The 14927-nt window shown below is 47.6% G+C and overlaps 1 protein-coding gene across 1 annotated transcript in view; it reads right to left on the bottom strand.

The window, feature by feature from the left end:
- IGFBP2 (insulin like growth factor binding protein 2) overlaps positions 1-14927 on the bottom strand; it is a 58575-nt gene that overhangs the window by 1501 nt on the left and 42147 nt on the right. The window contains exons 2-3 of the mRNA XM_058839648.1: positions 3283-3506; positions 1712-1852 (exon numbers count right to left, since the gene is read on the bottom strand). Of these exons, the coding sequence (XP_058695631.1) occupies positions 1712-1852; positions 3283-3506 (365 nt within the window). The remainder of the gene's footprint in view (positions 1-1711; positions 1853-3282; positions 3507-14927) is intronic.

Here is a 14927-nt window from a genome sequence, read left to right as displayed (position 1 = left end):
ACAATCCACTTCCAGGTCACCCAGCCCAAAGCCCCAGCACTGGCAGAGCTGGGGTTTCTCTGGTGATCTGGCACTAGTTTAGATTCAGGCAAAATCCATGGGATGCTGTACTCAAATCCCCCAGGGCCGAATGCTTCACAGCAGTGTTACTCCAGCAGTACAGGATGAGGGCTAAACCTGTTTCCCCAGGGGCTGTGCCAGGGACCAAGAAGCCAATTTTAAGTGTCCCTGAAATGCATCACCCTTTGCCAACTGTTGATGAAAGCATCCAACAAGACAAAGATCCCTTGGCAAAGGGGGACGAGACGGACTGACAAAGGAGCTATGTAAGATTCTTCTCATCTGCAGATTACGGTAAACAAACATCAGATCAAGGCCCCAACAGCCAGACCAAACATAGATTCACTCATCCCAGAACAGAAGTGGGAACCATGGTGCATCTGGACCTGGAGTCTCTCCTCCCAGTCTTGTTAGAGAAAATTTTCTTGGTCTAAAAGTTATTGTCCTACTCCTGCCCTTCAGTGCTGCAGGTACTTTGAACCCGATGTTCATCCCTTCAGCCCCAGCAGATACATTTCTGAACAGGGTGTAGTGGGACATGCAGAGGTTACTCCAAGCAGGCCAGTGTAGGCTGACTTGTTCCCCAGGTACAAGGAGCAGCAGAGACTGGTTTTTTTCTTCTGTAGCACACAAAGCATCACTGCAGTGTCCAGCCTCATTCCCCAGACATGGCTCATCTTACAGGCAATTTGCCAGCTCTGCTCCATCCAGCCCTTCCAAGTGTGCTCATGCTGGGGGATCCAGCCAGCCCATGGGGCTCTTCAGAGGTAGACGGGTGAGGGTCCAAGTGGGACAGAGACAGGAGAACAGACAGAGGGAGATTCTCTCAGAGCATCCTATTTTTTTTAATGCTTCTGATCAAGAGGTAGAAGTAGCTCTAAGTAAAAGGCCTAGCCATGTAAACAGCATGGGTCCCCTCCAAAGGCTCAGTTATAAGGGATCCTCATATCCAGGTACTATTCACAGGTGACTCTAGTCAACCCTGCACCAGCTGCTGTTCTGCTGTTTTTCCTGGCAGTTTTTTCCCCGTTGCTCACCCACTGTCACCTGGTGGATTTGCATGGATGAAGCCAGAAGTCAGAATTCAGACACACAAGTTTTCTGAGTTTTTCTGGGTCCCATAAATACCTTCAGAAGTATGCTGCACCCCAATCCCCACCCTGCCTGGAAGGAATCCCTCCTGGAGCTGTGGGACCAGCCTTGACTTGTGGAGGAAAACCAGTGAAGTGCAGCAGAAACCTTCCTGACTCCCAGAAGTGCCTTCTCCTTTGTCTACAAGGCTGTTCAGTCCCTCTCTGCTTTTCTCTCTCTGTCTGCAGCAGGGCCCAGACAGGACAAGGCCTGGCTCAAAGTTCAAGAAAATAGACCTGGACAGATAAGCAGCTCTTGTGGGGAAGAAGAACTAAATTGATTCTCCGTCTCTGGACTGCCCCACAACCATGTGTGGATGTGGATTTCATCTCCACTTGTGCAAACCTGTGGCTGCAGATGCACCTGGGTGTAACTAAACCTGTCCATGCCACATGCACCATTTGCTTTTTACCTCACATGATATCAGCCCAGCCTTGAACTATGCAAGTTCTGTGTCAGTACATGGTGGGGACAGACAGTGAGTAAAGGAAGCCCCAGAGCTCCCACTCTTCCCGCTTACCTGTTTGAGATTGTACAAGCCATGCTTGTCACAGTTGGGGATGTGAAGGGAGTAGAGATGCTCCAGGGGCCCTCGCTCATCTGGCAACCGCATGGTAGATATGCGTTCCAGGACCTGATCCAGCTCCTGCTGACAAGGGGTCTAAAAACGGCACAGAAAGCAGAAAAATAAATAAACAAATAAATAAATAAATATATATATATTAGGACAATGGTACCATTCAGCATCAACACTCTGGACAATGGGAACACCAGTAGGGATGAACACATGTGCATCCCTTAAGACACAGGCTCGCCACTGGGTCCTGTTGCAGACTTCACCTCCAGGTACCCAAAATCAGAGTCATGCAGAGACATGGATGTCTCCCATGTACGTGGCCAAGAGCCAACATAATACCAGGTCCCAGGTCCTGGATACAGAGGAGAAACCTCAGAGAGGCCACCACGGCTCCCACTGGTGGTGACAAGTGACATGAAGCAGGGCTAGTCCAGACAGACGAGGAGGGTTTCCATAACCATAGCCCAGAGCACACACCTGAGATGCAGTTTTGGCCCAGAAGCGCAACTCAAAAGCACGTGAGATTCCATGGGAGTGGAGAGGAAGAACTGGGAATGAAAGTACCCAAAACCAGCCTCTGGAGGTATCCTTGTTTCTCCATAGCAGCTCCCAGACAGGGCTTCCAGCCAAGGCAGTATGGTTGCAATATGCCTGATGTGAGCCAAACTGAGTCCACACCTCTCTGCTTTTGCAGTGGATGAGGTTTTGGGGTTTTTTTGCAAAGGAGCAGCAGCAGTGTGTGAGCTCTCAGAGTTGATGGTGCCTACATTTTATCTCGAACTTCTGTTTTGCCTAGTTCTTGGAAGGCATGAGGACTCTTTTAGAGCTCCTTTCTGTCCCTGTGCTTCCCAGATAATAATAACTCTGTATGTTTACAGGGATGTATATTGCGGACCCTTTGGGGTGGGTTTCCATCTCCATCCCCATTCCTATCCCATCTAGTTGCCTTGATCAAGCTTCCCACTAGAGGGAAGCCACGGCCAAGAACTGGATAACAGACAGGGACAGGCAAGGAGACTGGGAGGTGTTAGATCATTCTCCCTGCTACAGGACAATCACACAGGTCATCCTTGGGGCTTGTGGCCTCCTTTAACCTGGACTGGGGCTGCCTGCAGCAGGCAGACAGCCCTGCTTCTGGCCCCTTAAATCCCCTTGGGCCACACCTGCTTAGTGAAAAAGGGTGTGAGAAAGCCAGTCCATGGGCAAAGGGCATGCCTGCACCCCTGCAGAGGTGGGTGCTGAATCAGCAGAAGCCCCTCTTCAGGAGGTGAAGCTGCAATGAAAATAATGCCTCCTGACCAGCATACCAAAAGTTCATCAAATGGTGTGTCCAGCCTCAGCATCAGGCCAAAAATGTTTGCTTTTCCTCTTTTGCTTCTCCCCACTTTTTTCTTTCAGCTTATTTTTTTTGTTTTTTAGACAGTTATTACAGATGACACTTAGGCTTTGCATTCAGCATTTCCCAGTGAGCACACAGCTTCCCCCCTTAGCTCCCCACAGCCCTGCCCTCTCACCCTGCCTGTTGACAGCCGTGACTTTTTGGAGTCCTCGTGGTTGTGATGGGCCTTGCTGACTTTGCCCATCTGCCGCTGCTGCTCGTTCACCTTCTCCCTCATCACTGCCAGCTCCTTCATGCCCGTCTTCATGGGCTTCCTCCCTCCAGCTCCACTCAGGATCCCCACGGTGCCATCCACGTGGTTCTCAGCAAGAATGCTCTCAGACCGGTCATCACCATTATCTGCAGGAGACGGGGCAGACAAGGAAAGCGTCCAGCTCAGTCAGGCGCTGCCTCACGTGTTCATCCTGCCCTAGATCATTTTCAGACGTGGCTGGTTACCAAGCCATAAAATCTTTGCATACAAAAATGTTAAATTGCATTAGCCCTTTCATCTGGAAGGTGAGAATAGATCCTTTCATTCTGGAGTTATTACCACTCTTAAAAGACAGTTTAGAGAGCAGGGGAAATCGCTGCTGGAGAAGTTCTTTCTGGCTTTTCTGTGACCTTCTAAATTACTTCCCAAGAATGCAATTTTCCCATCAGAAGTCCAGTTGCATTAGAGATGCCAAGTGTACCTCAGTTCCAACACTTAAAACCACAGCGATTAGCAACAATACCTTGAGTCCATCTATCATCCCTCAGAGTATCTCCAGGAATACTTACTCAATATTCATGTGCTAAAATAAATTCTCAGGCCTACTTTCAAAAATACCTCACCTCTGTTCTGTGGCCATGTGGCCACCCTAACATCCTTTGGAGTTCCTGCCATTTCAGTGATCATCATCCTTGCCATACCATCTTTCCCATTGTTTGTCATACACTGTTACTCATTTAGCTTCTACCTACTTCTGCATTTGGCCACTTCTGCTGACAGAGGAACAGTCACAACTCTGCCACTGCTGAAAGCCACAAGATCCCAGCTAGTTCAGCCATTTCAAAATCAGTTAGCAGAAATCTGGGGATTTCTGGACTTTTTCCATCTCCTGCTCTGTGCTTCATGCATTTTTCCAATTCACCAGGAATTTGTGAGAGCAAACCTTGCCACAGCAGGACACGATGCTCACAATGCTGGAGGCACCAGTCTCTTTGGACTTTGCAGTGGCAAAGAGGACAGATCCCAATTCCTCCTGTTTGCTTCAAATGCCCAGGAGGTGACAGCTGATCACTCCTTGTTGCCTGCTCTGATCTGGCTGAGCAAGCACATCTAATACTATAGCTGAATATAATATTGAAGCTGACCCTGAATTAAGCTGGGACTTGAAGCAAGACCTCCAGAGGTCCCTTCCAGCCCAAATTAGGATTGAACCCACATATGCACATCACCTCTCAGTGCAATAACCCAGGCCAGGCTTTATATGTCTCTGTATATATTTCTCTATATAAGACCTCTTCAGCAACTTCATAGGTATCACACCAGGGGACAGACCAGGCTGTTCTGGTGGTGGTGACAAACAGGAAGCGTCTTTCAGTATTGCCAAGGAAGAACTGTAGCACCCAACTTCCCAGCATCACAATTCTCTCTGGCACCTCCAGTTTCAGCTTTCCAACATTATGGAACTCAGGCACTTATCTAGAGGTAAAGAAATCATATCAAACTGTGCATGACGCAGGACAAGCAATGCTCTAGCTCACCTAACAGTGCTTAATTTATGGATCGCTTCTGCTTCTGAGAACCAAGCATACAGAGCATTTACAGATGTTAACAGTTCCTTTTTTCAGAATCTGCATGACAATGTTTTTTCAGGGCATAGCCCTACTGTCACAACAGAGTGAAAAATCATAATAGAAAGTGTCTTATTTCTGCAACAGCTTTCTAAGCTCTTTTCAGGTATTACAGCCCCAAGCTCACAAAGGAGAAACTATGAGAAGAGTTTTGTCTGAACTGAATCAGCAAACATGCAGCTGCCTGATGTCAAGATGGCCCAGGTGGGCTGGATCAAGGCGCTACCTAGCCAGCTATTCATGAGACCATCAGCAGCTGCTTGAGAGCAGGACCATTCCTAATCTGTGCTGCAGACCAGCAGTAAAAGCACTTTCATGCCTGAACACTGCATATGACCCACGGGATTCAAAAGCCACCAAAAGACCCATCTCTCAGTGGATTTGTCCAGTGTCTTTTTGAACTTCTTCACAATTTCCAAAAATACTAAATGCATTTGGTCTGCAGGTTTTTAGCTGCTTAGGTAGCAGATGAAAAGTAAACATGGGGCAAAACCAATCCAGCAAAGTCCATTACTTTCCTCAGTTCTGGTTCCAGATGAGAACTGAGACCAGATTTGATAGCCAGATGGGCGAGCTCAGAGTCTAGGCTGCTGTCTGGTGATTGCCATCTGGCCATCATCCTAGGAGTCAGACAAGCAATATTTTGAGCAGGAATATTCTGTTTATACGCCAGTCTTCCCATTAATTAGAAACACATAGTGAGAGGAGAGAAGGCCATGAGGCTGCCTTTAGAGAAGATCAAATAAAAAAGCACCATGAAGAGATGGGCAAGGCTGGCCAGGCCCTGATCCCCAACAAGCTGCTTAGGAGAGTTTTAGCCTTCTGACCTCCTTTGTGCTCCTCTCCTTGGTGCCCCCCAAGTTGTCAACAACAGCAGAACAAGGGCAGCAGCAGGGCAGCTTCTCAGACACACCACAGTCCCCTGCTTAATTCAGAAAAAGATGGTACAAACTAACAGAAAAGCAGCAAACTGGAAGTGATGTCTTCCCCCATCCATTTTCACTCCTTCCTGACTCCAACTAAAATATATAGACATCTGCCCAAATAAGCACTGTGCTAGTAAATGCAGGCGAGCTGGTAAGCCTCTTGTCGGCTGATTCATTCACAAAACCTGCTTCTGATAATATTTTTGCTCATTTTTCTCACTTTCCAATGCTAACAAATACCAGCCCAAAGAAAACCACCGATGGGAGTGGAGTGTGCAAGCCAATGTGCATGAACACACCCAGGGACAGGAGAGATTGGTCTTGGCTCCCCAGGCACCATCACAGGAGCAAGACTGGATCAGCAGCCAGGAAGGTCTAGCTGCTATTGACTGTAAGCTCTCCTCTCTAAGGCCAAGTCAGCTATGGTGAGCCATGCCTCTGACCCTGCTGCCAAGCTGGACTGGCCTACCTGGGGCTGATGGCAGAGCCCCATCACAGCTTTTCCCTCTCCCAAATCTGGTGCTGCTCTTAGAAGCAGCTATCCTGACTTGGAGCTTCCAGGGGTGGCTTCATCACAGGGGAAGAGAGATGAGACAGAAGATGTTGGCCCCAAGTGCAGAGCACCAGCATTTCTTTCAGGACAAGCTGCATGCACAGGAGAAGGCTGAGCACCAGGTGTGATGGGCCACATTTGAAAGAGCAAAAGGGCTGGGGAGCAACAAGAAGAGTAGAGAGATAAAAGACTCAAGGTCAGGACAGCACAGAGCGTGCCACAAGCCAAAACCCCTCTTACATCCAGATAATGCTTTTTAATGCTGCCCCAAAAGCAGCAAGTCATGTTTATTTATTACAATCCATGAACTTATGAAGCCACCTACCACCCCTACTAGCATGGGATGGGCAGGTATGTAATAGCCTCAAGACACAGAGCCCTAATCTGTCATCCTGGCCAACACCTTTTTGCTGACCAGTTTCAATTCACACTAAATATATCTGTAAGGGAGTGGTGCTAAACTCCAAAACAATTGTTTTATAGCTCTTTCTTATGGCATGTGGAAAACATCTCCTGTGTTATTTTGGATCAAAAGGTAGAGAGCTTTGTGCAGGGTGGGACATGTGTGGCTATTCAACTAAGCAGATAGCTGAAGTTCTCCTGAATGCTGATGCAGAGTCCATGAAACACCTCTCTACTTGCCAAGAAAACAATTTCTTTATGGCCTTTTTCAAAGAAAATTCACATTCACTTCAATGGGGCGAGGACTTGGCTGAGGAAAAAGCCTGTTCAAATGGCCATCAGTTAACATTTGTAGGAAGCTGCACCGTCTTGCCAACATTTTCAAAAGCGACTACCAATTTCCAGGGCTAAAGTTTTCGGGAATCTGGTTTGAGACCTCTAGGCACCTCTGCTGAGACAGCGGAGAAACAGAGGGGCTGAAAAACAACTTGTCACTTCCAGAGCTATGAGAAAAAATGTACCACACAAAAAAAGGCAGCTGCCTCAGGTTAAAAATATATTTTTATCCCTTTGAAGAGCCCTGAAGCGTATCTGAGCCACAGAATGAGATGGAGCCAGTAGCACTCACTTAGCACAGGAGGGCCAGGCTCTATCACGGAGAGCACACACCATGCCAAGGTCTGCAGCCGCCCTCACCAGTGCTGCTCCTGCTCTCTCTGCACTTGCTTTCCTTCATCAACAGCTTGCCCAGAGGGTTTCACATGCATTTGCTTATCTGCCCGGGGTGTTTGTACAGTGTTTAAATGCTGATTAAGGTCCCAGACCCACAGAAAGTTTCACCCAAGTGGCATTCGACACCCTGCCTGAAACCACACTAACTGGGGGTTCTGGCTGTGTCCTGGGCTGGATAGGGCTTATATCTCCCTCCCACAGCAATCATAGCCTCCACTGGCCAGTATTTTCCTTCTGAAGACATCTAAGGACTGTGCAGTTCATTAATTATCCTGAAGACAGAAAGACGTTCATCCTGAATTACACGTGATTAAAGAAAAACAAAAAAAAGGCACAGAAATATTTGAGAGTGCTGCCCAAAGCCATGCCGGGAATATATAGGCAAATCCAGAAGCCTAAGACCTGACCTGGCACTGCACCATGTACAGGAGTGAGCATACTTGGAGTTGCAGGAATGCAGCATCCATGAAGATTTTTTTTACCTTAAGCAGCGTCATCCATTTTATCTAGTTTTGGGGGCTTTTATGCCTCCAACTCTTTTAGCTTTTTGTGTCTGCAAGTTCTACCATTTAAGGATAATTTAAATGCTTTATTGCTTGCCACTTTTTATTTTAAGGAGCAAAGCTGCCTGTCCCAGGCTGCCAGGAAGTCAGTGCTTGTCCTGTGCAGCCTGAGAGCAGACAGAGAGCCTTTAAGCCTGACCTTTCATATGCACAACAGCTCCAGCGGAAGAATTACTTGTAGGAAGGTAGGGAAGGAGCAGACAAACCCCAGCTACAGCCCCAGTGACTTCTGCCTCATCAGTCTGCAAAGTACTTCTAGAAGAGCCCTGGGTAAAGGCGCAACAGCTCTGTTGTGTGTGCTATGACCTGGAACTCAGAAACCTCAGAAAAACTTTGACCACAAGGATTATACTGGCATTGCAATTGCCTCACAGCAGGAGCTGCCAAGAACAAACCCCACCCCTAAGCCCAGGACCTTTGGCCCACACCCTACCCCAAAAAGAACCTAGGGTTTGCTGATTAGCTCTGCCAACCTGTAAAGCACCGAGCTGTGGCACAGCATCTATCCACACTCAGCTAGCAGCAGTGAGAAAATGTGGGAGCACTGGTACATGGTCTGGCCCCAAGCATCATCAAGCCAGTCTGGATGCAGCTGTCCAGAGACAAATGAAACCAAAGCACCCACTCAAGTTTCACTCTTCACTTTGCATAAAAGCACATCTGGAAATGCCACAGAGAGTGCATAAGCAATGGACTGTGTAGGAGAGGGGGCAATGGGAGAAGGACACACATTAGAGAAGCATCACCTGCCATGCAACAGCATCTCTCACAGAGGGCAACCATAGATGCTCAGGGGAGGGGCAGAAGAGAAGACCGTCACAGAGCAATTCTTCCTCTGCTCTCCTCCTGGACATCAGCAGGTCAGAAACCAAAGCTATTTCATCTAGACTGGGTTTAACAGCCATTGACAGACCTAAAGAGGGAAAAGCTGTGCATGACCCCTCTGGATTCAAGTACAGGGACACCCCCATATTGCTTCCTATCCCCTCTCCTCAGCCAGCAGCCTGTTCTTCTTAGCCTCATCCAGTTCTGCATGGAGAACATGCCATGTTTAAGCTGTTGATTTGGTTGCAAAGGACTTACAAGTCCAGAGGTATCTGTGCCACCCAGCTTTTGGGAGGACTGGCCTGAAGACCAGTCATCCCAGTCTCTCAAAAACACTGGCTGCCAAGGGATACCGATCACTTCAGAGCATCTCTCCATCTGCTGGAAAGCTCTGCGGGACTCTGCCTGCTGGCATTCCCAGGGTTATTTCATCACACCAACTTGCTCAGCATCAGTAAGGAATTGCACACCACAGCCAGAAAATTCCTGCACTGGTCTCCAAGAGCTTGCTTTACCTCTGTGATAAGCTGTCCACAAAGCACTCTCAGATCTCCAGGGGCCAAAAGCCCTAGGACTCTGCAAACATCCTTTTTTTTTTTTTTTTTGCCATGAGATCTTTTCAGCCCATCTCTACTAGCAGGGAAGGCAGGACTGGGGAGGGAACAGCATGTTCTGGTCAGGGGTTGCTTAGCAAGCTCCTCTCCCTGCCCTGAGCAGCTGGCATCGAGGGGTGATCCAAGGGGCACCCAGTGCTTTTCTTTGACTCAGGCATCCTACAGGAAATGCTTTATGCTCCTCCAAAGTGCCAGGGACACTGACTCTGGGCAGCACAGCAAAGCAGCCTGCTTTGCTCTCTTTTCTCTGGCTATTCCTAGTGGTTGGAGAGCTCAACCTTCCCTCCTCCATCCACCTCTTACCACTGCACAGTGCCCTATAGCACACCTGTGCACCTCTGCACACAAAGCCCTCCAGCACTGAGGGAGAAGCAATACTGACATGAAGCTGATGTCAGGTGAGGATAGAAAAGGGACTGAGATATCCCTTCCCCCGGGCTTTACTTCAAACAGTCTTTTTTTTACTTTTATTTAACCATGTTTGTAGACTGGTTTCCCAAGGATACGGGACTTGAGCAATTACACAGCCTGCCTCTATGTGTTTCTGCATGTGCGTATGTTTGTATGACTGCCTGTCTCTCTATTAGCTCTCCTCCCCCTCCACCTCCCAATATATCTACAAACACGTCAGCAAATGCCAACTGCATCTCAAACAGGAACACAATTCGCAAAAATAGTAAGTTTCCACCATTTCATGGAAATGTGCAACCAGGCTGAAGAGAGACAAAATAGCAGGGTTTGTTTTGTTAGCTTTCTTTCCAAATTATTTGACTGAAGGGCCGTGTAGCACATTACCAGTCCACTCTGTGCAGACCCAGCAAAGCACAAAGCACCGCTGGGGAAGGTCTGCTCCAGCTCTCCTGCTGCCAGCAGTGAGCCTGCATGTATTGTTTGCAACATCCTGCTCTCTCCCGCACCAGCTGTTCACTGTGTGCCAAGAATGGTAAGTAAGAATGCTGTTCAGGACCCTCAAAAATGCAAAATACTTGAAGTCCCTTCATTTACCAAGCTTCCACTTAGAGTGCTGCTTTTCTTTCACCACTTCTCCCAGGCGTGGAGCTGCTGTGCATCCCAGTGCACACCTACAGCAGAGACACTCTGGACTTACCTAAAAGCTGAGGCTGAGGAGCCAGAAGGTCTCATCTCATGGCTGATGACAGCGTTTTTGTGCATGTACTTAACCTCCACATGTGTGAAGGCAGCATGCTCAGGGGAAAGACCTTCAACGCATTTGGAAGGTTTTGCTGAGTGAGGCTCTCTGAGCTCCTGCCACCATAAAAGCATTCCCCCTTGTTAGTGAACCGTATCTCAGCCTTTTCAACACAGTTCGACAATTAGCCCTCTGCAAAGCTCCAACCTTCCCAGCAGAACCAAATGAATTAACTTGAAAACACTTCCCAGCTTAAATTAATTGCACTGCAGCTTCCCGATTTGACATTGACCCTGTCTGTAAAATCTCCAGAGCAGTTACTGCTTAGTCATTAGGGGCTTCTGCCTGAATGAAACAAGCCATTAATCCTACCAAGCCAAGTCTCTGCTCTCCTTCCCTGCTCACTCACATGCATCTGTGTGGTCTTCAGGCATCCAAAAAGCCTGAACCAACTTCTAGTATAAGATCAGTGCCTTCTTTGGTTCCTATGAATTTCCAGAATAAAAGTGAACCACAAAACCACCTTATTAATTTCCTATAGGTTTAATTGCTGTGTTTGAATTACCTGTATTTCCACAATGGAAACATGGGCCCACCTCTAACCCCGAGTCTGTCAGGGTTTTTGCATCCCACAGTCCAGAGTACTGGAGCACAAGCACAGGAGAGTTTTCCTTATCGCAGCCTCCACGAGGGTGCCTGCATGTTCATTACTATCTACATTATCTTTGGCATTAGACTGCTGCACCTCACTTTCCTGCAGGAGAGCCAGATGCTGCCAGAATTACAGAAGCTGTGAATCTCAGCAAGGCCAATTCTCAGGTATGACACTCTGCAGCCTGCCAGGAAGGACTAATGAAGGACTTACGATCTGATGGACGCACAATATACAAAACAAAGAAACTCTTCAAAATCACACTAAATGTTTCTGCTTCCCTCACGCATTTTGGGAAAAACTGTAGTATACAGGACCTTTTCAGACTATTCTCCTATTTTTAAATTATTACCTTCATCAGTGCAGGCCACAACAAGCAAACACCATGCTTGCTGGAGACAGACTGCCAAAGATCAGTTTGAACCTGCACAAACAAGAGATGGACTACTAGAGGAAGCATTCACATCTGTCCATGTCTCCTGGACAGGGTGCTTTAGCCAAATACAAGACACCTTGCTTCAAGGAGAGGTGGCTGAGGGAAATTTTGTGGGTTCTATCATATGGGGAGAAGCTAAGGGAGAAAGTCCCTGACATTGCCCTCTGCCTGTTCCAGCTCTTCAAGGACAGACAGAAGCTCACCAAAAAGATGTCCTCTGGCTCTGGAAGCCCAACCGCAATTCACTGATTTGTGAGTAAACATTTGGTGCCTGTTCATAACCCCTATCAGGATCAATGGCTGGTGGGGAAGTGGCTCTGGACATGGCATGACCAGAAGAGCCTGCAGCAGAGTACTGCACCATCTAGGAAGGCTATATGCAGCACAGCCAGAAGTCTGACCTTGTACCCTCAAGAAAGGTGAAAAAGCCTCAACACTAGCAATAAAAAAAAACCAGTCAAACCAAAAACAGCCCACAAATAAAATACACTTAAAATGCAAAAAGTTGCTTCATCCTGCCTATAAGAGCCATCTCTCAACTATCTCTGGTATTGCTCTGTTCCCCTCTCAGCCACATTGGCTTCTCCAGTTATTATGCATATAAATGGAATTAACTTCAGTCATTTATATTACTAATTTTTAAATAACATCTCACTTTTCCAAAGTCAATTTTCCAGACGGCAGCTCAGGCCAGGACTCCCCTCACCACCCATCCAAATCTCATTGCACATTTCCTCAGTCTGCCTTTTTCAAAACACACTATTATTACAGTAATTTCTTCCTACCTTGTCAGAAACTCTGCCAGAGCCCAACAGCCAATACCATCAGTGTCACCTTAAGGTCTGCTGGACTCACTGTCCTCATGCAGCCCCTGAACCATGCACCAGCCCTTAAAGCCAACACTGTATGCTTTTTCCCCCAGAAGCTTGCATTCCCCAGGCACAAAGCACAGGTGCCTCCAAATAAAACCAGAGCACTGAACCGTAGGTACAAAGAGGGAGTATCTACTGTAATTTAGTTGAGCCTTTTCTGCCCTCGAGCATCTCCCAGCTGCCTCCAGCACTCACAGTCATTATCTTCCCTCCTCATGAGGGCTGCTACTTAGTCACTACAGCCCACATTTAAGCCACAAATTGAGCTGTTCCTGAATTGTGTTTTTTTCTCATTTGACATCCAAGCTAAGCAACATCACAATTGTTTCAGGTTATGTCAAAACACTTCGGTGATCTGTTCTTGGGGCAGTATTTCACTCAGTTTTGCAGTCACTTTGCTCAATTTCTTTAACCCTTGTTTTATCCTTCTTACAGCTAGAGGCAGAGCTGAATGAACCCTTGTGTTGAAGTACTCCATGAGAAGGGACTGAACCAGGTCTTGCACATGTATTTGTTATTCACATTTACTATTTATCTTAGTATGTGCATTTACTGAAACAAGGCAAATGCCACTCTCTAAGGATAAAGTCTTCACTGATACAACACTGCTACTGAAATAACTGGGAGCTTTGACAAAATTAAGACTTTGCAGATTCATCCCACTGCTGACTGACACATGCAGGAACACAATGAAACATTCAAACTCATGGACACTCTACTAGAAGGCAGTAATTTGATCTGTAATAACTGCTTGTGGCATACAAGGGCCACGCATACCCAAGTAATGCAAGGTACCTTTTATGGTCCCTCAGTGACTTCCAACCTCCAGAGCCTACAGCATGGCCACATCCATGCCACTTGGCCTTCAGAAGGGGAATTTTCCTCCCCACAGGTGTGAGGGAAGCAGTGCCAGGCAGCCTGCTGCTTCACTCTGATGTTGTTGCTTTGGTCTCTTGCCTTTATAGAAAAAAGGGCTGTATCTCATTCTGTTTGAAAATTACTCTCTATTTTGGGCCACCCATGAAGTTGCCCAAATTCAAACCTCAGGAGTTTGCAGACTCCTGCTGAGCAAATGCAGGAAGACAGTCATAAAACTGTGGTAGAGGAAAGAAGAAAAGACAGGAACATCAGTAGCTGCATTCCCAAGGAGAATGGAGGCATTGCAAAGCTTTAGAAACAGACCACCACAGAACACAGTGATGGAGACAAACATGATAACCCAGCTGAACCACTGGAACGGAAGCTGGGGCACACATCAGTCAGCTTTCCATTCAAACAGCTCCAGAAAGCATTTTGTGTACAGCCAGGCAGCATGCTCAGCACCAAGCACCCTGGTGTGTTTGCTTTACATCTGATCTCCACAGCACCCCTTTCTTGGCCAGATGATCTGGATACTAGTTAAAGCCTTGGAAGAGGCATGTGGGAAAGAGCATTTGAAAAAGGGGATCTGATGATACATGGTGTGAGATGGCCCCCAAGCTAAAGAAAACCACCCCTGCCTTTGTAAGCAACTCAAATAGTGAAACACTGAGCTTCTGCAACGAAGTGCACGGAATCCCCTGGCTTCAAGAAGGACTGATGCTCCCACTGAATTCACCCCAAAATGCCAAACACCATAAGCTGGCTTGTGGCATACGGATGTTTATGTCTTCCTCCAAACCAACCCAGAATACAGTGTATACGTGGCGTGGGTCAGCCTCCCCAGCCACAGCCCAGACAGCTGCTCTGCAGCAAGTACAGCTCACACTGCACTCTGCTCATGTTGTACAGCAGGCAACAGGTTTTACCTGGTCTTTATCTATGGCATTTTGGAAGCACCAAATTTTCAGAGCAAAATGCAGCAGTCATTTAAGGGCATGTAAGTCCCCAAGCACAGGGTCTGGAGAAGGAGCTCATCAAGGGGGACACTAAACCGTCCCAGGAGCCCTTAGGTGGGAGGCTGTCAGAGGTAGATTGCCCTGGAGTGCTGTAACTCACACTGCTCTCAGACAGACCACCACAGCTGGAAAGCACTGTAACCACAGCCATCCCAGAGGCAAGGGAGCAGGAGCCAAAGCAACAGCGGGGAACAGCAGCCCTCAGCAGCTACATACCCCTTTTTATCAAACCCCAGAACAATAGCACTGCTGCACTATTCCCCATCAGGAAGCAATGGGTACCAGCACCAACCACCACCACACTTGGTCCATAAAGCCCCACTTCATTAGAGCCACT

The sequence above is a fragment of the Poecile atricapillus genome, chromosome 5 (assembly GCF_030490865.1).
Source record: "Poecile atricapillus isolate bPoeAtr1 chromosome 5, bPoeAtr1.hap1, whole genome shotgun sequence".
Taxonomy (NCBI): domain Eukaryota; kingdom Metazoa; phylum Chordata; class Aves; order Passeriformes; family Paridae; genus Poecile; species Poecile atricapillus.
The sequence above is the reverse complement of the archived record's forward strand: the minus strand, read 5'-3'. Positions and strand labels throughout refer to the sequence as shown.